General features: G+C 44.4%; 1 protein-coding gene across 5 annotated transcripts in view; it reads left to right on the top strand.

Moving 5' to 3' along the window:
* Positions 1-23,208, top strand: part of slc25a12 (solute carrier family 25 member 12) — a 178,686-nt gene that overhangs the window by 6,312 nt on the left and 149,166 nt on the right. For 4 of the 5 annotated variants that reach the window (XM_072475934.1, XM_072475935.1, XM_072475936.1 and 1 more), the window contains 2 exons: positions 12,060-12,202; positions 19,943-20,058. In XM_072475934.1, coding sequence (XP_072332035.1) covers positions 12,060-12,202; positions 19,943-20,058 — 259 coding nt within the window. Of the gene's footprint in view, positions 1-12,057; positions 12,203-18,783; positions 18,908-19,942; positions 20,059-23,208 lie in introns of those variants that run through there. The other variant, XM_072475942.1, reaches the window with a different exon arrangement.

The following is a 23,208-nucleotide window of genomic DNA, read 5'->3' as shown; positions in this document are numbered from 1 at the left end:
AGTCTGCACCGGCCCTTGGAAAGAGCACCCTACCCAAGCCCACACTTCCAACCTATCCCCGTTACCCAGTAATTCCACCTAACCTTTTTGGAGGGCAATTTAGCTAGCTAATCCACCTAACCTGCACATCTTTGGACTGTGGGAGGAAACCGGAGCACCTGGAGAAAACCCATGCAGACACTGGGAGAACGTGCAGACTCCACACAGACGATGACCCAAGCCGGGAATTGAACCCGGGACCCTGGATCTGTGAAGCAACTGTGCTAACCACTGTGACACCGAGCTGCTGATTAGGTTGGAGGGGGGGGGGATTGTTGGATTGTGTATGTTGTTGGCGACTATGAATGGGGTGATGGTGGATTCCTGATTCTTTTTCTTTGATGTTTGTATTTAAAATGTTGAGGGTTGTTTGGAGGTTGGTGGGAGGAAGGGATTGTTGGACAGGAGATTGACATTGTATTTGTTACCGATGATTGTTTGTTGGTGGGTGTAAATTTGGATGAAAATATGAAAAAGGAGAATAAAAATATTTAAAAAAAAAAAAAAAAAATTGTGACTAGAATCAGGATATTCCTGAAGAATATTTTTTAGCCCAAATGTTTCTTATCCCATCGTTGTTGATGTGCAGAAACGACAATTCATGATAGAATCTCTTAATTAGAGAATAACAGAAACATAGAAACAGTCGCTCTAATTCAGCTTGTTAAATAAGCACAAGTTTGTTGCTTGAACGTTTCATTCTCTGTTCTTATCACCTTGAAGGCATTGGAAAATTAATTTGGTATAATGTTGAATTTTTCTTTGTTAACAATGCCTGTGCCCATGATATGCAGATTTGATAATTTTCAAAAGCCAATTGGAGAAATAGTTGAAGACGGAACATTTGCAGAGCTATGGACAAAGAGCATTGGATTAGAACTCATTGGATAGCTTTTTGAAAGAATTGACGTGGACACAATGGACCTAATGACCTCCCAACCTATTCTGTTTCATTCTGTGCACTGCATGGCTGAGCAGGACAGGCATAGCTCGCCTGAGGTGAGGTGATGGTGTAGTGGTATTGTTGCTGGACTTGTAATCTGGAGAACCAGTATAATGATCTGGGGGCCAAGATTCTAATATCGCCATGGGAAGTGGTGGAATTTAAACTCAATATAATACCTGGAATTAAATGATTAATGATTTTAACTGCAGACGGGGGTGAAGGCGGATGCCCTTACCTTTGCTTCGCTGATAGCATGCAGGTAAGTTCTGCTTGGGTGGAAGACTCTGGTTTCACCCTGTGCCTTGTCCTGGTTGAGTGAGCTTATGGAGTTTTGTACTTGGAGAAGGTCAAGTACATCTTGAGGAGGTCAGCAGATGGGTTCAACTCGAGATGGCAGCCATTTATTTCCTATTTAATAATCTTTATTGTCACAAGTAGGCTTACATTAACACTGCAATGAAGTTACTGTGAAAAGCCCCTAGTCGCCACATTCTGGCACCTGCTCGGGTACACAGAGGGAGAATTCAGAATGTCCAAATTATCTAACAGCACGTTTTAATGGAGCTAGTCACAGTCAGGGGTTAAGTTTGGGGCGGGGGTTTGGTTCAGTTTTGCTTTTGTTTTGGGGGGGGGGGGGGGGGGGAGGGGGGGTTGGGAAGGGGGGTAAGTTAGGAGTTGTGTTTGTTATGTGTTGTGGTTTTATTGAGTTATAATGAACATTTTCCTTAATTAAACTATTTGGGGGAAAAAAAAAAGAATTGGCCTGACCTCCTATGTTGATCCTAATGATGTGATGGACTATTTAAACCAACAGATCCCAGTTGGTCTTGCCACGCTTGTCTGTTGAGAACCCATCGGTTTTTCGGTAATTTAGCTATTGACTGAGCCAGTCGCTTTCTGTAGAAATATAAAGTACATTATTCCATGGGCCAATATATGTTGCATCTTTGCAGTGTAGCATTTTAACTGATAGCCATGTGCAATTTTTAGTTTCTAACAAATTAAATATTAGACATTATATTCAGTGTTTAAATATGTTTGCTGAGTAGGAATCCACAAAGGTTGGGCCAGAAAAAACCCAAAAAATGTTGGAAATAATCTGTGGAAAGTAAAACAGCTAATGTTTCAGTCCCGTGACCCTTCAGAACAGGAAGTGCTTAGAAACTTAACAGTTTGAAATATGGCAGGACTTCCGGTGGCGGCCATGGAATGTGATCGTACATTTGGCAGCTCCCGCTAGAGGCGTTTTTTCCGACATTTTCCCTGCTTATTGGGTAGGTGTTTCGCTGAAGAAAGCTGAACCCCACTGATGTGGATGGATCCACGGACCAGAAGTGGGGCGAAAAAAAGGGAGCAGTTGGAGCAAGAGGATCTTTGTGCGCCACAGGTCAAGATGGCGGAGGGTAAAGGGACTGTCCTGCCCGCCCAGTGGTCAACGGAGCAACTGGTGGACTTCTTGAACGAGAAGTTCAGCCGGCAAAGCAGGGAAGCCCAGGAGGACCTAGCCAAGGCGGTGGAACCATTAAAAGCGGGAATTGAATTGAAAGGGGGGGGGGGGGGGGGGGTGCTGTGAAAGAGGGAATGCAGCGGTTTCTGGGTGGGCTGATGTTCCCCAAGATGGAGGAGGAATAGGTGGAGGGGCTGGGTGTAGGTGAGGAGAGTATGGGGGCAATGAAGACCTTGGATGGGTTCCCTGTGGAATTTTATAAGACTTTGGGGGGGACCTGGGGCTTCTGCTGGTGAGGGCATATAATAAGTGAGGAGAAAAGGGGATGCTGTCCCCTACATTATTGCAGGCGTCCATATTTCTAATATTGAAGAAAGATAAAGATCTGGAGCAGTTGGGGCATGCCACCCGATATCGTTATTAAATGTGGAGCTAAGTTGGCGGCGAAGATCTTGGCCTTGCGTATCAAGACCTGTGTGCCGGGGATGATGGGGGAAGACCAGACAGGGTTTGTAAAGTGGAGGCAATTATCGTGAATGTTAGGAGACTATTAAACCTGATAATGATGCCCCCGGAAGGACAAGACGTGGAGGTGGCAGTGGTAATGGTGCAGAGAAGCCTTTCGATCGTGTGGAGTGGGAGTATCTGTGGGAAGTGTTAGGACTTTTAGGAGTTGGAGAGGGTTTGTGTGAGAGGGCAGGTTTGAGCACAGGTCTCGCTGTATGCAGACAACCTGTTGCTGTATATTTCAGACCCATTGGGGGAATCATGAGTGGTGGCGATGAGCTTCAGGTACTTGGGTATCCAGGTGGCGCGAGGATGGGAGCAGCTGCATAAGTTGAATTTGGCTCGGCTGGTGGAACAAATGAAGGGAGATTTTAAGAGGTGGGATATGTTGCCACTCGCTGGCGAGGTGGGTGAAGACTTTGAAAATGATGGTGCTGCTGAGGCACTTATTTGTCTGTCAGAACCTCCCAATCTTCGTCCCAAAATCGTTCTTTAAGAAAGTAAATGCTGTGATCTCTAGGTTTCTGTGGGCGGGGAAAGCCCCGCGGGTCAAGAAGGTGTTGTTGGGTTGGGGGAACAGACAGGCTGGCCTTGCCAAACATAATGAATTATTACTGGGCAGCTAATATAGCCATGGTTAGGAAGTGGATAGTGGGGGAGGTGTCGGTGTGGGGTGCAGATGGGAGGCGGCCTATTATAGGGGAACAAGTTTCGGAGCACTGTTGACGGCGCCTCTGCTGTCCTCACCGACCAAGTACTCCATGAACCCAGTGGTGGTGGCGGCCCTGAGGGTATGGGGGCAGTGACGGCAGCATCTGAGGATGGAAGGTGCCTCGGTGTGGGCACCGATTTGTGACAATCACAGGTTTACACCGAGGGGGCTGGATGCGAGGTTTCGGGGCTGGCAGCAGGCAGGGATTGAGTGTTTGGGGACCTGTTTGTGAGAGGCAGCTTTGTGAGCTTAGAGGACCTGGAGGAGGGATATGAGCTGCCCAGCAGGAATAGGTTTAGATACTTACAGGTTTGCGATTTTGTGAGTAAGCAGGTGCTGTCCTTTCCCGGTTTTCCACCCATGGGATTGCAGGATAAAGTGCTATCGAGGGAAGGAGTGGGTGAGGGTAAGGTATCCGAGATTTATAAGGAGCTAATGGACTGGGAGGGAGAAGTCAAACGGAAATGGAAGGAGGAACTAGGGGCAGGGAAATGGAGGCTGGGGTGTGGGAAGAGGCCCTGAGGAGGGTGAATGCGTCCTCGTGCGCGAGGCTTAGCCTTCTCGAGTTCAAAGTAGTTCATAAGGCGCACATGACAGTGGCCAGGATGAGTAGTTTTTTTGTGGATAGGTGTGGAAGGTGCGCAAGGAGGCCTGCGAACCATGTCCATATGTTCCGGGCATGTCCGAAACTGGAGGGGTTCTGTCAGGGCTTCGCGGGTGTAATGTCCGAGGTATTGAGGGTGAATGTGTCCCCGAGTCCAGAGGTAGCGATATTTGGAGGGTCGGAAAACCCAAGAGTCCAGGGGGGCGAGAGAGGCCGATGTCTTGGCCTTTGCCTCCCTGACAGCCGGAAAACTGATTTTGTTTGGGTGGAGGGTCTCGCAGCCGCCATAACTGGGGGTGTGGGTGAGCGACCTGGCAGATTTCCTAAGGTTAGAAAAAAATCAAGTTTGTCTTGAGAGGGTCGATTGATGGCTGTGCCCAGAGTTGGAATCCGGTCATCGACTTCTTCAAGGAGGACTAAGGTGTCAGCAGAATGGGGGGGGGGGAATAAAGGGGTTAAAACAGGGAAGGCAAGACGGAAGGAGGGGAAAGGTGGGGAGGGGAGATTTGTGTTGATTAGCTAGTTATTTATCATGATCCTCTTTGTTCTTGCTCTTGTTTTTGTATTTACTGTTTATATAAATGCCTTCATAAAAATGTTTTTAAGCATGGCAAGGGGACAAAGTGACAACTGAGAAGGTCAGTGATAAAGGATTGAAGGCAAGACATAAAGGAATGATATTGCATTGGCAAAAATAATATAATTGGGACAGGCAAACTAAAATGTGTCTAGTAGAGATGCAACTTAAACCCCCCAGAATCAACAACGGCAGCTATGTGCACCCCCCCCCTCCCCCATAGTTTATTATCTAAAATTGTCAACAATGTCAACAAAACAAAGGAGATTTTCATCAACTTCAGGAAGTGTGGAGGATAATATCTACATCAATGGGAACGAAGTAGAAAGGGTCGAGAGCTTCAAGTTTTTAGGTGTCCAGATTACCAACAACCTGTCCTGGTCACCCCATGCCAGCACTATAGTTAAGAAAGCCCACCAACGACTCTACTTTCTCAGAAGACTAAGGAAATTTGGCATGCCAGCTACGACTTTCACCAGCTTGTACAGATGCACCATTGAAAGCATTCTTTCTGGTTGTATCACAGCTTGGTATAGTTCCTGCTCTGCCCAAGACAGCAGGAAACTACAAAAGGTCGTGAATGTAGCCCAGTCCATCACGCAAATCAGCCTCTCATCCATTGACTCTGTCCACAATTCCCGCTGCCTCGGAAAGGCAGCCAGCATAATTAAGGACCCCACGCACCCTGGACATACTCTCTTCCAACTTCTTCCGTCAGGAAAAAGATACAAAAGTTTGAGGTCACGTACCAACCGACTCAAGAACAACTTCTTCACTGCTGCCATCGGACTTTTCAATGAACCTACCTTTTATTAAGTTGATCTTTTCTCTACACCCTAGCTATGTCTGTAACATTACATTCTGTAGTCTCTCCTTCCTTCCCTATGTACGGTATGCGTTGTCTGCATAGCATGCAAGAAGCAATACTTTTCACTGTATACTAATACATGTGACAATAATAAATCAAAGCAAATCAAATCAAAATTGACCCGAGCTGTAAAATGCAGAGTCAAAAGATGAGGTGCAGTTTCTCGGGAAATAGTGAGTTTCATTGGAATGATGTTAGGAGGCCAAGGACGTAGGTTAGAGTGGGAATAAAATTGTATCAGCCTCCCCGAACAGGCGCCGGAATGTGGCGACTAGGGGCTTTTCACAGTAACTTCATTTGAAGCCTACTTGTGACAATAAGCGATTTTCATTTCATTTTTCATTTCAATGGTGACTTGAAATTGCAGACAGCTGAGAGCTCGGTGTCACGCTTGCGGACTGAACGGAGGTGTTCTGCAGGACGATCACCCAATTTGCATTTCATTTTCCCAATGTAGAGAAAATAGCATTGTAATCCGTATAGAATTAAAAAAAGTAAGTAAATTGCTGTTTCACCTTGAAAATGTGTTTAGGGCCTTGGAGGGAGTTAATGATGCAGATTGATTTTTGATTTGATTTCTTGTTGCATGTACCGAAGTACAGTGAAAAGTATTTTTCTGCGGCCAAGGGAATGTACACAGTATGTACATAGTCGACAAAAAAGAATAATTGTTGTATCCCTTGCACTTGCTTGGGAAAGGGAGGGTGTTGGGGGGTCATTGCAATGTGCACCAGAATGCTAAGGACCGATCAGCTGCTTTAGAAGGCTGAAAGGAAAAGGGTGGATTTGTTTGACCGTGGCAGTGCCCACTCCGTTCCAGGGACCTGGCTCCAATTCTCGCCTTGGGTGACTGTCTGTGTGGAGTTTGCATTTTCTCCAGATGCTCCTTGTCGTGAAAGTTGACTGAACTGATTTCTGAGGTAAAGGGATTCTCCTATGAGGAGAAATTGGGTGCACTGGACCTAATTTGCCCACGTTTGAGAAGAATGAGAGGTGATCTCATTTAAATATATAAAATTCTTAAGGGGCTCGCTTGAGTAGATGATGGAAGATTTTCCCCAGCTGGGAGTCCAGAACTAGGGGGGCTTACAGTGGCTGACAATTTAATAAGAATTATTAATAATCTTTATTGTCATAAGTAGGCTTACATTAACACTGCAATAAAGTTACTGTGAAAATCCCCTAGTCACCACACTACGACGCATGTTCGGGTACACGGAGGGAGAATTCAGAATGCCCAATTCACCAAACAAGCACGTCTTTCTGGACTTGTGGGATGAAACTGGAGCATCCGGAGGAAACCCACGGGGAGATTGAAATGAGCATAAATGTATTTATTCAAAGGGTTGTGAATCTTTAGCATTCTGTATCCCAGATAGCTATGGATATTTGTTTTTGAGTGTACTCAGCAGAGGCTTTTGAATGCTAAGGGAATTAAGAGATATGGTGATAGTGTAGAAAGGTGGCATTGAGGTAGAAGATCAAACATCATTGTATTGAATGGTATAGGATCGACTGATCTATTCTTGCTCCTGTTTCTTGCGTTAAGCAGTTGTTACAATCCCCATAGAGATCAATAATTTGTAAAAAGATATTTTAATTTCAATTGACAGACCGAAAAGATCACATGACAAGACAGGATTTCAAGTTAAGACTTTTACTTTAACAAGCAAGTTAAAAGCAATGTGGTCAAAACAATATTCAGTATAGGGCAGGTATTTCATTTGGGGCTAGATTCTAAAACTGGGAGGGTTGCGATCTTGATTAATAAGCGGGTTTCATTTGAAGTAGTGGCGGATACAGGGGTAGGGATGTTATGGTAAGTGGGAAGTTGTCAGGGGATGCTGGTGGTCTTAGTAAATATTTACGCACCAAACTGGGATGACGTGGAGTTTATGAGGCGGGTGTTGGGGAAGATCCAGGACCTGGACTCGCGTAGGTTGATCATGGGAGGGGACATTAATACGGTCACCGAACCAAGGTTAGATCGGTCGAGTTCAAGGACAGGCAGGGTGCCAGCCGCGATGAAGGAGCTAAAGGGGTTTATGGAACAGATTGGGGGGGGGGGGGGGGGCGGTAGATCCGTGGAGATTTGGACGGCCAAGAGCGAAGGAGTTTTCTTTTTTCTCCCAGGTTCACAAAGTGTACTTCAGGATAGATTTTTTTGTTTTGAACAAGGCTTTTCTGGCGGGGGTGGTGGATGCTGAGTATTCGGCGATTGTCGTGTCAGACCATGCCCCACACTGGGTGGATTTACGGGTGAGCAAGGACGGGCGGTCAGCGCCTGCAATAGAGATTGGATGTAGGACTGTTAGCGGATGAGGGGATGTGCGGAAAAGTGGGGGAGGCCATTCAGAATTATTTGGAGATAAATGATAAGGGGAAAGTTTCAGCAGCAACAGTGTGGGAAGTGCTGAAGGGGCTGGTTAGGGCGGAGCTAATTTTGATACGGGCTCATAGGGAGAAGGTGGAACGGGCAGAGACGGATAGGTTGGTTAGGGAGATACTCCAGGTGGATAGAAGGTATTCTGAAGTCCACGGAGGCAGGGTTGTTGAAGGAGCAGCAGAAGCTGCAGATGGAGTTTGGGCTGTTATCTACAGGGAAGGCTGTGGGGCAGTTGAGGAAGGCGAGAGAGGCGATATACGAGTATGGGAAGAAGGCCAGTAGGATGCTAGCACACCAGCTAAGGAAAAGGGAGGCGGCCAGGGAGATAGGAAGAGTGAAGGACAGAGGAGGAACTCAGCGGGGGTGAATGGGATGTTTAAGGAGTTTTACAGTCCGTTGTATGAGTCGGAGCCCCTAGCTGGGATGGAGGGAATGAGGCAGTTCTTGGAAAGGTTGAAGTTTCCAAAGGTGGAGGAAGGGTTGGCGGAGGAACTGGGAGCCCCGATCGGGATTGAAAAAATGCTAGAGGAATTGGAGGCCATGCAGTCGGGCAAGGCCCCGGGACTGGACGGCTACCCAGTGGAATTTTACATGAAGTTCTCTGGGATGCTGGTCCCGCTGCTGGTGAGGGCATTTAATGAGGCAAGGGAGCGGGGGGTGTTCTTCCCCCAGCAATGTCACGGGCCTCGATTTCATTAATCCTGAAGCGGGAGTAGGACCCAGAGCAATGTGGGTCATACAGACCAATCTCCCTATTAAATGTTGATGCCAAATTGCTGACCAAAATCATGGCCTCGAGGATAGAGGACTGTATTCCGGGGGTGATAGCTGAAGACCAGACGGGGTTTTTTAAGGGTAGGCAGTTAACGGCCAATGTTAGAATACTCCTGAATGTGATCCGAGGGGAGGGAGACGGAGGTGATGGTCGCTATGGACGCGGAGAAGACCTTCGACCGGATGGAATGGAATTATTTGTGGGAGGTCCTGGGACGGTTCGGGTTTGGGCAGGGCTTCATTGACTGGGTTCGGTTGCTGTACCAGGCACCGATGGCGAGCGTGCGGACGAACCGAGTGAGCTCGAACTATTTAAAATTGCACCGGGGGACGAGGCAAGGATGTCCCCTCCCCCCGCTGTTGTTTGCCTTGGCTATAGAGCCATTGGCAATGGTGTTGAGAGCGTCAAATGATTGGAAGGGGCTAGTCCGGGGTGGGGTGGGGGGGGGGGGGTTGGGGGTGGGGGGGTGGGAACACAGGGTCTCGCTATGTGCAGACAACCTACTCCTATATATTTCCGACCCGGTAGGGGAATGGGGGGAGATTATGCGGATCTTAGGAGAATCTGGCCGGTTCTCCGGGTACAAATTGAATATGAGTAAAAGTGAGGTTTGTGTGATCCAAGCAAGGGGGCAGGAGAGGAGGAGTTGCCATTTTAGATGGTGAAAGGTAGGGTTCATTACCTGAGTATTCAGGTAGCAAGAAGATGGGAGCAGCTACACAAATTAAATCTGGGCCAATTAGAGGAACAAATGAAGGAGGACGCCTGGAGGTGGGACATGTTCCCGTTGTCACTGGCGGAGAGGGTACAGGCCGTAAAGATGACGGTTCTCCCAAGATTTTTGTTTGTTTTTCAGTGTTTCCCTATTTTTATACCAACGGCCTTTTTAAGAGGGTGAACAGGGTGATATCTGGGTTTGTGTGGGCGGGTAAAACCCTGTGAATAAAGAAATTGTTGCTGGAGCGGAGCCGGGGGAGGGAGGGCTGGCACTGCTGAACTTTAGGAACAACTACTGGGCAGCGAATATAGTCATGATTAGGAAGTGGGTAGTTGGTGAGGTATCGTTGTGGGTACGGGTGGAGGCAGCAGCATGTAAGGGCACAAGTTTGGGGGCATTGGTAACGGCACCTTTGTCGTTCTCGCAAGCACGGTACTCCACAAGCCCAGTGGTAGTGGCAGCCTTGAGAGTCTGGGGGCAATGGCAGAAGCATATGGGAGTAGAGGGAGCGTCGGTGTGGGCTCCAATCTGTGGTAATCACCGGTTTGTGCCGGGCATGATGGATGGGGGGTTTCGGAGGTGGCAGAGAGCGGGTATTGAGAGGCTGGGGGATCTGTTTATTGATGGGAGCTTTCCCAGTCTGGAGGATCTGGAAGTGAAGTTTGAATTGCCAGGAGGGAATGGACTCCGATATCTCGTAAGGGATTTTGTGCGAAGGCAGGTTTTTATCTTCCCGCTCCTTCCTCCACAGGGGATACAGGGCAAGGTAGTTTCTAGAACGGGGGTGGGGAAGGGAAGGTAAGGTATCAGAAATTTATGAACAATTCATGGAGTGGGATGAAACCCAGATAGGGGAGACAAAACGTAAATGGGACAATGAGTTGGGAAAGGTGTTAGGGGCGGGTCTGTGGGAGGGTGCCCTGAGCAGAGTCAATACGTGCTCATCGTGCGCCAGGCTCAGCCTGATACAATTCAAGGTGGTTCACCGGGCACACATGAAGGTGGCGCGGATGAGCAGGTTTTTAGGGGTAGAGGACAGGTATGGGCGATGTGCAGGAGGGCCGGAAATAATGTCCACATGTTTTGGGCATGCCCGAAGACCGGGATTCTGCCAGGGATTTGTAGATGTCATGTCCAGGGTGTTAAAGGTGAGGGTGGCACCAAGTCCAGAGGTGGCGATTTTTGGAGTGGCGGAAGACCCGGGAGTCCAGGGAGCGAGAGAGGCTGATGTTTTGGCCTTTGTCTCCTTGGTAGCCCGGAGACGGATCTTACTAGTGTGGAGGGATTGAAGCCCCCAAAAGCAGGGATATGGGTTAGTGAAATGGCTGGGTTTCTCAGGCTTGAGAAAATTAAGTTCGCCCTGAGAGGTTCATCATTAGGGTTCGTTTGTAGGTGGCAGCTGTTTATCGACTTCTTCAGAGAAAATTGAACGTCAGCAATATATGGGGGGTGGGGATTAGGGAGCAAGGGGAGAGGGGGAGGGAGTTAGACCATGTTTGTCTACCTTAGGCGAGAACTGTGGGAGATGGAGGGGTGTGTTACGCGTTGAACCATGTGTATATCTGTACTTGTGTCTTCTGTTACTTTAAAACCATAAATGCCGTAATAAAATGTTTTATTTAAAAAAAACAGTATTCAGTAGGCAACTTATCATCTTAACCACAGAAAGGTTTCCCCGATAACATTTTTAAATGACTGGAAATCCACTGCCACGGTTATACTTTACTCTGTCCCTTAAGTGAACTCTTTTTATTCTAAAGAAACTAGTGCAAAGCTATCCTCTGCTCCTGATGGTCTGCTTCTGTTTTTCCTTACCCAGTTAGGTAACTTTTAATCCCCAAACTGACTTGTATGGTGAAGGTTAATTGGCGATTTCCCCCTCTAGCCAAAGTTAGGCGGATCTTCCAGCCTCGTTTAAATCCTCACAAACTTGGTCCCTTCAATCTGAGTGCAAGCTCCTAATCATAGACCGCATTTTCTCTGCTTCAAGTGCAGCACTGGCTGCCTCTATGTCTTTGCTCTCGCTTGCCCTCTCAGATTCTTGCAGACTCTCTACCCTCTGTGTTTCATGGATATTTTAGAAAATTCCTATAACCCAATATAACAGTGACTTGCTATAGTCTCTTCCCTGCTCAAAGTCCATTCCAATTGTCTGCAGATGTGAATATCTTGCTTCTCCTTCCCAGTAAATCAACCTGGGGCTCCACTATAACCTTCAACAAACAAATCGCCCAAGCTTGTTGTCAGGCAGAATTTAGAACATAATCCCCTTCATTCCATCATTTTACCTTGCATTAAAGAGGCAGCCCCAAACATTTAAAATCTTATGAACTTTGTATTTTTAACACAGTACATTTTGTTAAGAGCTGCACTGTCTTTTCTTGGTAGAAATGTGCATTAAAGGTTGTTCCTCTGCAATCCTAGATTCCTTCCATCAAAGCAAGTATCATATGCACCTTAACTTGACTATTTCTTCTTAGTTTTGTAGTGTGACCAAGGATGGGGAGCATTACATGACTCCGACAGATTTTGTGCAGAAATATCTGGGATTACACACAGATCCACACTACAATCCAAAGACTGTACAGCTTCTGGCGGGTGTGGCTGACCAAACTAAAGATGGGTAAGATAATTTAACTGGATTTTTGGTATTCACGGATGTCGTTTTTGTTTTGCTCTATTTTTGTGCATTTTGAAAGATGTTTGTTATAGTTGTGGTACAGCAGGAGTAGGCCACTCGGCCCCTCGAGCCTGCTCCGCCATTCAATAAAATGATGGCTGATCTGATTGTAATTTCAACCCCACATTCCTGCCTACCCCTAATTGCCTTTCACACACTTGTTAATCAGATCGTTCAGCCTCAAAAATCTTCAATGACTTTGCTTCCACATTCCTTTTGAGTAAAAGACTCATGACCCTCAAGAGAAAGAAATTCTCTCATCTCTGTCTTAAATGAGTGACCCTTTATCTTTAAACAGTGAACCAACCCTAGTTATAGATTCCCTGACAAAAAACATTCTTTCCACATTTACCCTGTCAATATCCCTCAGGGTCTTAAAGGTTTTGATTAAGTCATCTCTTATTCTTCTAAATTCTAGTGAATATGAACCTAACCCCTCCAATCTTTCCTCAGAAGACAACCTGTCCATTCCTTGTACTAGTTTCCAGATATTAGTAAGCATCCAACCGTTTAACTTTTGCGATGTTATCATTTTAGCAAGAAATCCAACAATATAATGGCAAACACAGAGCATATGGAAAACCAGCTACATTAAATGCAAATGATAACCTAAGTAAGCTGTCGAACTTGCAGAAAGAAATGTAGAACTTGACACACTTGTTTTTCCACTATTGCTTGTGTAGCTTCATTTAATTTCACAGAAACATGCTAAGGGGAGGACAAGGCATCCAAGGCTGATGAGGGATGTCAAGGACAGCATAAAGGCTAAAGAAAAAGCATACAAAGTGGCGAGAATTAGTGGGAAACCAGAGGATTGGGAAGCCTTTAAAAGCGAGCAGAGAACAACTAAAAAAGCAATAAGGGGGGTGAAGATGAATTATGAGTGCAAGGTGGCTAGTAATATAAAGGAAAAAGGAAGAGTTTTTTTCAATATATACAGGGTAAGAGAGAGGCATAAATAGACATTGGACCACGGGAAAATGTGGCTGGAGAAGTAATAATAGGAAACAAACAAATGGCAGACGAACTGAATAGTTACTTTGCATCAGTCTTCACGGTGGAAGACACCAGTGGGATGCCAGAGCTCCAGGAGAATCAGGGGGCAGAGGTGAGTGCAGTCACCATTACTATGGAGAAGGTTCTGGGGAAACTGAAAGGTCTGAAGGTGGATAAATCACCACTGGACCGGATGGACTACACCCCAGGGTCCTAAAAGAGATAGCTGAGGAAATTGTGGAGGCATTAGTGATGATCTTTCAGGAATCCCTGGAGGCAAGAAGGGTCCCAGAGGACTGGAAAGTGGCTAATATAACACCACTGTTTTAAAAAGGGAGGGAGGCAGAAGACGGGAAATTATTGGTCGGTTAGCCTGGCTTTGGTCATTGGTAAGAATTTAGAGTCTGTTATTGAAGATGAGATCACAAAGCACTTGGAAGTGCATGGTAAAATAGGACAGAGTCAGCACGGCTTTGTCATTGTGAGGTCGTGTCTGACAAATCTGTTAGAGTTCTTTGAGGAGGTAACAAGGAAGTTAGACAAAGGAGAACCAGTGGACGTGATTTATTTAGATTTCCAGAAGGCCTTCGACCAGGTGCCGCATAGGAGACTGTTAAATAAGTTAAAAGCCCATGGTGTTAAGGGTAAGATCCTGGCATGGGTAGAGGATTGGCTGACTGGCAGAAGGCAGAGAGTGGGGATAAAGGGGTCTTTTTCAGGATGGCACCCGGTGACTAGTGGTGTGCCTCAGGGGTCTGTGCTGGGACCACAACTTTTCACAATATACATTAATGATCTGGAAGAAGGTACTGAAGGCACTGTTGCTAAGTTTGCAGATGATACAAAGATCTGTAGAGGAACAGGTAATATTGAGGAAGCAAAGGGGCTGCAGAAGGACTTGGACAAGCTAGGAGAGTGGGCAATGAAATACAATGTGGAAAAGTGCAAGGTTATGCACTTTGGAAGGAGGAATTTAGGCATAGTCTATTTTCTAAATCGGGAATGCTTAGGAAATCAGAAGCACAAAGGGACTTGGGAGTCCTTGTTCACGATTCTCTTAAGGTTAATGTGCAAGTTTAGTCGGCAGTTGAAGGCAAATGCAATGTTAGCATTCATGTCAAATGGGCTAGAATACAAGACCAGGGATGTACTCCTGAGGCTATATAAGGCTCTGGTCTGACCCCATTTGGAGTATTGTGAGCAGTTTTGGGTCCCGTATCTAAGGAAGGATGTGCTGGCCTTGAAAATGGTCCAGAGGAGGTTCACAAGAATGATCCCTGGAATGAAGAACTTGTCGCATGAGGAACATTGGAGGACTCTGGGTCGTTGGAGTTTCGAAGGATGAGGAAGGATCTTATTGAAACTTACAGGATATTGCAAGGCCTGGATAGAGTGGACGTGGCGAGGATGCTTTCACTTGTAGGAAAAACTAGAACCAGAACCAGAGGACACCATCTCAGACTAGAGGGATAATCCTTTAAAACAGAGATGAGGAGGAATTTTTTCAGCCAGAGGGTGGTGAATCTGTGTAACTCTTTGCCACAGAAGGCTGTGGAGGCCAAATCACTGAGTGTCTTTAAGGCAGAGATGGATAGGTTCTTGATTAATAAGGGGATCAGGGGTTATGGGGAGAAGGCAGGAGAATGGGGATGAGAAAATATCAGCCATGATTGAATGGCGGAGCAGACTCGATGGGCCGAGTTCCCAAATTGTGCTCCTATGTCTGATGGTCTTATCGTCTTATTTATTTTATTTTGAATCAATGGGCATAATTGGAAAAATCAGATTGTAGCAAATGGTTGTCTTTTGCAGAAAGCTTTTTGATTTGATGCGGAAAAACTGGCACTTGAGTTCAGTGACTTTTAAGTTTAAATTCTACAAGGAAGGTGAATTGCTATTTTATTGGAAACCATACCATTATCTTCTTGTTTCCATGTTTTCAATGCAGTATGTTTTTAGCAGTCTCATTAACTATAAACAAAATTTACTAAGCTACCACCTCTTTAATGCTCCTGTTATTTGGAAGAAAAGTCAACTTTAAAAAAATAACTGTAGTTCAAATATTATGGCAGGAATATAGTTCTATTACTGTTGATGATATAAAGTAGCAATCATTGGTGTAGATTTGGTGAAGGAGCATCAGTTACTCAGAAGAGACCGAACGTTCATAGCAATTCCGCATCAACTCGATGGAATTTATGAAACCCATTAAAGATTTTGTTCATTTTTACATTTATTCCGTTTACAGTGTTTGTATTTTCCAACAAGTGAAGAATTGGTTTAATAAATGTTTATAGATATTGCGCCAGATGCAAATTATCTATGTTATTGTCAGTAAATTCTGAACTTTTTGCTCCTGATTGAGGGACAAGTGTTACATCGTGCCTGCTTATTCAGCATTATCTTTCTGGTTAAGGTTAACTGTTCATTGCATTATGATGTAAATATAATAGTATCACATCACATCATTGCAGTTCGGGCAGATATTGTCCGATAAAGACTGCAGTGTTTGAACATTTGCCAGATATCTGCCAAACTTTCTCCTTAAAATGAGAAATACAATATTCAAAAGTTTGGAGTTTGAAATTGTTACTTAACAGATATAATGAATTGTGCATTTTCTTTCAAATATTTACTTTCAAAGGAGCTGGTTTGTGTTCAGATAGTAATTGCCTCAAAATAATTAGCTTGAGACTGGGGTATTTTTCTTCTTCCTAGTGAATGCAAAACACATTCTCTTCAATTGTAAGGAATCAACAAAATTAGGGAATAATAGTTGGCACTGCAAACAGTTGGGTATAAAATGACGACAGATTGATAACTAAAACATTTCTGCAGAAATCCTATTTAAAATGTTTTTCCCCCAATTAAGGGGCAAATTTAGCATGGCCAATCGACCTAGCCTACACATCTTTGCGTTGTGGGGGTGAGACCCATGCAGACACGGGGAAAATGTGCAAACCCAACACGGGCAATGACCTGGGTCAGGGATGGAAGTGGCGCCCATCAGTGCTGTGAGGCAGCAGTACTAAGCACCGCCATTGTGCCACCCATTTCTGCAGAAATCCTGAACATGAAATTGGATGCCAGCTATTTTGGATAATGAAATATTTATACTGTGGGGTGAGGGAATGTAAGATGAGTCATAGCCAGTGGCTATGACTCATCTTTCATTCCCTCGCCCCACAGTATAAGTACCTCCCATTTTCTACGTCTTTTAGCTTTGACAAAGGGTCATCTCATCTCGAAACATTAGCTCTTTTCTCTCCCTACAGATGCTGCCAGACCTGCTGAGATTTTGCAGAATTTTCTCTTTTGCCCTTAATTTCCTTACTGTTCAAAAATCTAACTGATTTTGGGTGTCTACAATGCTCTGGGGTAGAGAATTCCAAAGATTCGCAATCTTATTCATGAAGAAAGTTCTTCTCATTCCTCAATGGCTTACTCTTCTAGTTCTAGATTCTCCAGCAAGTGGAAACAGTCTCTCAGCATCTAGTTTGTCAAGTCCTCCAAGAATTATTTAAACATATTTCAATGAGATCACCTCTGTTTCTTCTAAACTCCAGAGAATGTAGGTCTACTCATTCCAGGAGTCAATCAAATGTGTCTTCATTGCGCCATTTCTAAAACGAGTATATCTTTGGGTCAGGAGACCAAAACAATGTACAGTACTCCAGGTGTGATTTTACAAAGCCCCATATAATTGCAGCATGATTTTCTTACTCTTTCATTTACTCTAACCCCCCTTGCAATAAATGCTGACATCGTATTTACCTTGATAATTGTTTGCTGTACCTGCATATTAACTTTGTGATTTGTTGCAATTCATAGGGACAAAGGAATTGATTGTCATGTAAAATTTTCAGTCAGCTCTTGGATAGATGGGTGACATTCGAAGCAAGTATTAAAAAAAGCTCTCAAGAATATAGAATAAAGCCAAGCCAGATAATCGTTAATTGATAATTCCATTGAATCTAAAGATAAAAATATAACTTAATACAATAGTACCAAAAAGTGCGTAATTCTAAAAAAAATGTGTCCAATTCACAGATCTTAATTAATTGGGAACTAAGGTGTCAGTAAAGTAGTAACAAATTAATTACGCTTGGAGGCAGGAACAAAGTTAATGCACATTGCAGCGTGTAAAGATCTTTGTGAACATGCGTCAATTACAAACGAGTTTTTAATTCATTAGTATTAGATGTACTCAGAATTTAGTTTGTTAATTCATAATGTTGGCCAATGATATTCTGCAGTTACTTTGTTTTGCAGAAAAATGGGCATGATCCCCGATTATTACACTACCATTGGTTTACTTTCTCCAGCGCATAAAACCATAGGCTCTTTGATTGGATGGAATTCCATTATTGCTGGTGTGGCCTTTGGTGCAGTTATATTGCCCAAGAGAGATTGTGTTAGCATTTATATACATGCACACTGGTGCACGTCCAGTGGTTTAATGTTAATTGATAGTTGGCTGTATGGTGATGTAATATAATGCTAACAGTGAGGATTCAGTCCCCTACTGGCTGAGGTAGTTTTAGGGCACCACCTCATGGGGATATCATGGCATGTCAGCAATCTTTGGACAATGAGGGTGCTACATAAAGAGGGACAGAGAGTAGCAGAGTTTGCACTTTCTAACCAAGTTGGTTTATTGCAGTTAGGTTAGAATGGGTCTGAGACGATCAAGTAATCTCTACCCTCGTTACATTTCTTTGACTCAACTAGAGTTAATAAAGGCTGATGTGAAATGTGTGAGGGCACCCCTTCCAGGGAATGCCTCGAGCACTTGTATCATATTTCTGTTATTTTTATGAAGCAGAAGCTTCTTCACAAGATGACTGAAGTTGTAAAATTGTGCTGTATATGCATACAAACATGTTCAGTTACAGTGAACTGCATTTGTTCCTGGTAGCCTAAATATGGTATATGTAATACTGAATTGTAAATATATGTAATATTGAATTGATGATAGAAATATAGCATTTAATTGTCGCAAATGAATTTGTGCAGGGCACCAATTTTCTTTTAGCCATGCAGGTTCTTTATAATAGGCCATGGTATGGTTAAACATGAATAGAAAGGGATTGACATGTTCTTGCACAAAACCTGGCTATATTTTCATATGGCTTGTTTGGCACTAGAAAGTTCTTGACATTTTTGTCAATACCGTTTATATAATTTCTGTTCAGTATTGCTAAGGTTTTAAATTCAGAACATTGTTAGATATTTTTGCCATTAATTTAATAATTGTTCAATTGGCTACATCCACTGACAATTTTTGTTACAGATAATTCAAAATTGAAGAACTACACCATGCGCAGCATTAATATAAAATCACAGTAATAATTAGAAAAGTGTTGGCCTATATGCCATGTAGGTTATATTACCATTGCTAAAATATTACAGTGGTATTGAATTATGCAAACAGATATCAATGATATGTGGCCATCTCTTAAGTTATTGTCTAAGTGCAGTTTAGTTTTATTTTGAAGTGAAGGATTCTGACATATGCTTTATATCAGTGCAACAGGGTATTGAAAATCAGCATGTGTTGAGTGAAAGGAAGACCAAAGTTTGTGAAGGCTGCCATTACTGAGAGTTAAGATACAGCAGCAGTTAAGCAGGCAGCCCAGCTTTGTCCACCAGGTGACTATTTAAGAAGGTTTGCTCCATGTTGCAGGATAAATTATTATGTAGTTTATTGAAATTAAAATTAGTCCTTGCTTTGTCTAGAAATTAAGTGGTGAAAATCTATTCCCAATTTTAGAAGGTTTGAAGTAATTATTGAAAAGTGTAGGAGAAAATAGAGGCATGAAGAAAAGTAGCTTTATGTCTAAATACGTTGTCATGGTCAGTTAAATTCTGTGAATAACTTGTGATGGAACTGATTTGATAATTCATAAGCTATGGTATGAAGTGAGCTTTGGTTGTTATTAGAAGTGGTATATAAATCATAAAAAGCATTTGCTGTATTTCATTCCCCCCCTGCCCCTCCTTCCATGCTGCTCCTTGATATCCTGGATAGAATGGGAAACTTCATTTAGCTCCAGCTTTTGTTTTCAAAAAAAGTGTTGCTTTGTTTCTCTTCAGCAATGGCAAGTTGTTTATCAAGTGCTGTGATCTGTTCAAAAATGAATCAAGAGACAATTAAAATGTCTTTGCTGAAAATCTGACTACATGCATAGCACGACTGTCACTGCTGCTTATATTGGGCACTTGCATATGTCTAGTGCCTAGGGAAACCATCAGTCATCCACGTTTTAACATTGAAAGCATCCGAGAATTTTTTTTTTTTTAAATTCTGTAATTTGTAACCCAGCAATTCCTACCTCTTCTGCCTGCAACAATGGGTCTAGTTGACTCACTGCATCATGTTTTGGTGATCAGGCTGCAGATGAGCAGAAATTTTGTTGTAATCTGATCAACCCACTCTACCCAAATCCTAATAGGAAGCATGAGTACTACTTGACATTCTTGTAATTGTGTACTTGATGGAATTACTAAATGTTGTAATTCTGCCAATGCCAAATTAATATGCACACTATTATATTTAATAAAGCTTGCACTGTTAAGTGAAAGTGCATATTCTTACTTTTAATTTTTAAAAATGAACAGACTTTGCTTGAAACACCACCATTTTTGCTGAACCTTCTTTGATAACTTTTCACATTGTAATTATAGGTTGATCTCCTTTCAAGAATTTCTGGCATTTGAATCGGTTCTGTGTGCTCCTGATGCCATGTTTATTGTGGCTTTTCAGCTGTTTGACAAGAATGGCAATGGAGAGGTGACATTTGGTAAGCACTGTATGATGTAGCATTAATAGAATACTAAACTCAAATGCTGTAAATTACAAATAGAGTTCTATTCATCCATAGCAACGTGTAACCTGCAGGCATCGTGTTATCAGTACTTTAGAATGTTTTAATAACCAATTACCTGAGTGTGCATATAATGAAAACTTGTGTGATTAATTAAACTTGAGTGTAATGGAACAAAAAACTCCAATATCTCACTTCTGGAGAATTCCTGGAGTGATGTGTCAATGTTCATAAAAGGAGCAGCAGTTTGTTTCAAAACTCAAAAGAAGCAGGCAGGAGCTGTAGTTCTAAGTCTGACTGTAACAGTGTTACCAAAGTCTGCTTTACCCTCTCAAACAATTAACCATTGTTGACGCAATCACAGGCCGATATTTGCCATTGATATTATTTGCAATAGTGTGGTCAGCAGTGGAATATCCAGCTTGCTCCATGTTGACTTAACACCTCCCTGACGACAACTGCTGAAGCAATGGGCTGAATTTATCACCGGCTTTAGGATCCTGGTGCCGCAGTGTGACTGGCATGGTGATTTTATTGCAGGGGAGTTCACTGTCCAATTAAGGACAGTGTGCAGGTTTTTGATGTTGCCGGCCAGTCAGAGAGGTGGGAGATCTTGAGGGTTCTTCAAAATGGAGGTACCTTCAGATATACAAGTAGAATTTAGGGACCAAGCATGGTAAGCTCCATGGAACAGAAGCGAAAACCCCTCCGGCTGGATTGTTGGTGACTGGAGGTGACCTCTGTGCCCTCGGCCCCCTTTTCAGCCAATGGAGTCTCTGGCACTGATGGTTCCCAGGGCTACCGCAGGGAGTCCACCTCCACAAGGCTGACTTTCATCATTTCGCAAAATGGCAATGGTCCCATAAAATGGTCCTTAGCAGGGTCTATAATTATGCAGATTGGCTGCCTGTTGATGAAATACTTTTCTAATACTAGGGAATTAGAAATTTAACACTTCAGAGAATGTGATAGATAAAATGAGGCTAAAGATGAAGTCTGTTCAGTGGTGTTACAGCATTTTTCAGCTACTGGAGAAGTGGGTATAGGTTCTGTCAAAGCAAGGTAATAAACAAGCCAAAGGCAAAATTCAGTAGGCTGACATGTCCTTTTTCAAATGATAAACAAAAAGAGGGCATCTTCACTTGTAATTTGTTCCTCTTTTTTCAATATGACATTTGTACAATTGAGTCCTGGGCCGGGATTCTCCCCTACCTGGCGGGGCAGGGGTCCCGGCGGGATGGAGTGGTGGGAACCACTCCGGCGTCGGGCCGCCCCAAAGGTGCGGATTTCTCTGCACCTTTAGGGGCCAAGCCCTCACCTTGAGGGGCTAGGCCCGCGCCGGAGTGGTCGGCTCTCCGCCGGCCGGCGGGAAAGGCCTTTTGGCACCACGCCAGCCGGGGCCGAAGGGACTCCGCCGGCCGGCGGAAGTCCGCGCATACCCGGGAGCGCTGACGTCATCCATGCGCAGGTGGGGTGGGGGGGGGGGGGGTCACCTCCGCGTCGGCCATGGCGGCGGCTACGGCCGAGGCGGAGGGAAAAGAGTGCCCCCACAGCACAGGCCCGCCCGGGGATCGATGGGCCCCGATTGCCCGCCGGTAAGAGAGGTGGTTTAATTCCCGCCGGCGGGACTGGCATGACAGCAGTGGGACTTTTACCCATCGCGGGCTGGAGAATCGGGGGGGGGGGGGGGAATTTCCAAAATCTGCTGTGAAATGAATCCACAGGCGTCCAATTCGTAAGATTCAAATCAAAACACATTTATTATACACAGTAAATCACTACTCATGCATAAACTCTACTTTCTAGGTTATTCCTATCACTAAAAGGCCTATACTTGGCTTCGGACTGGCCCACCAGGTCAGGGGAACAAATGGCCTTTCGTTCAGGTTCTGAGTCTGCAGGATTCAAAAGCTGGTATGGACTGGGTAGCTAGGAGTGCCTATCTTGTAGCGAGCGTTGACTTGAGACTTACTTGGTTCGCGGCAGCGAGGCAGGTCACTCTCACGGGTTGATTCAAGTTGCTGAGTGACCCTGCCAAAGAAGAACAATTTGAACTTGGGGGCTTTACTTTATAGTCCCCAGGGGCTTCCCGCCCTTCGGGGCAGACCCCGTACCTGGTTCCAAGTGATTGGACTGCGTTCCGATCACTTGGATCAATTTCTCCAATACTGGAGTTGTTCCCTGATGGTTGGGCGGTGCCTAAATGTCCGTTAGCCTTCCTTTGTCTTGGCTCCTGCTGGCGCCGAGGGGTCTGGCTTGGCTTTGTTTACCTTAACTGTCACCATTGTGCCTTGGAATCGCTCATTACTATGCAGATGACTGCTGGTTTCCGTGCTGTCTGGTTGTTTTGCAGGTTTCAATATACATGATTTCTGTATTTGCTAGTCTTTGCCTGTGTTGGCTGAATTTCCCTTCAGCCTTTGCAGTTCTCCATTTTAAGTCGGGAAGTGGCCAACCCAGGTGGCTACACACCCTCCTTGTGCTCCTAATGCGAAGCGTGAAGGATCACATAACTGCGTTGTCTTCATTCCCTGACCCGGCGAGCACTCTTCTATGGCCTCTACACTGACCATAACTATGCAAGAACATTTTTCAACTAACATTCTAAGTGGTGCTATGTCAAAACAGGGACATGCATTACAAAATAAAATAAAAAACGGTACCTCTAACTATCCCCAATAAATTACACTCACTAAACATTCAGTCATATTAACTTCCTAAACAATACAAAATGAAAGCAGCATTTACATTTTTCCTGGCTTGGCAGTCAAGCACGGGAGTACAATATTTCCATTTCTTTATTCACAGAAGAACGCAAACGAATGTCCTTTATTATAGATTGAGGGGTTCGGGGGCCTGGTGAAAACCGAAAATTGGGGATCTCATTCTGTATACCAGGGTGCAAGCGCGGTAGGCTCTCCTTCTCCATTTCCTCATGCGGAGAGTCTGCACGATGCTGCAGAGTATCGCCAACACTAATAGGGATTCGTCTACATAGGAAAGGGAGTACCACGTTGAAATGAAATGAAATGAAAATCACTTATTGTCACAAGTAGGCTTCAAATGAAGTTACTGTGAAAAGCCCCTAGTCGCCACATTCCGGCGCCTGTTCGGGGAGGCTGTTAC

This window comes from Scyliorhinus torazame, chromosome 2 (assembly GCF_047496885.1).
Source record: "Scyliorhinus torazame isolate Kashiwa2021f chromosome 2, sScyTor2.1, whole genome shotgun sequence".
Classification (NCBI taxonomy): Eukaryota; Metazoa; Chordata; class Chondrichthyes; order Carcharhiniformes; family Scyliorhinidae; genus Scyliorhinus; species Scyliorhinus torazame.
This window is presented reverse-complemented; position numbering and strand designations above follow the sequence as displayed.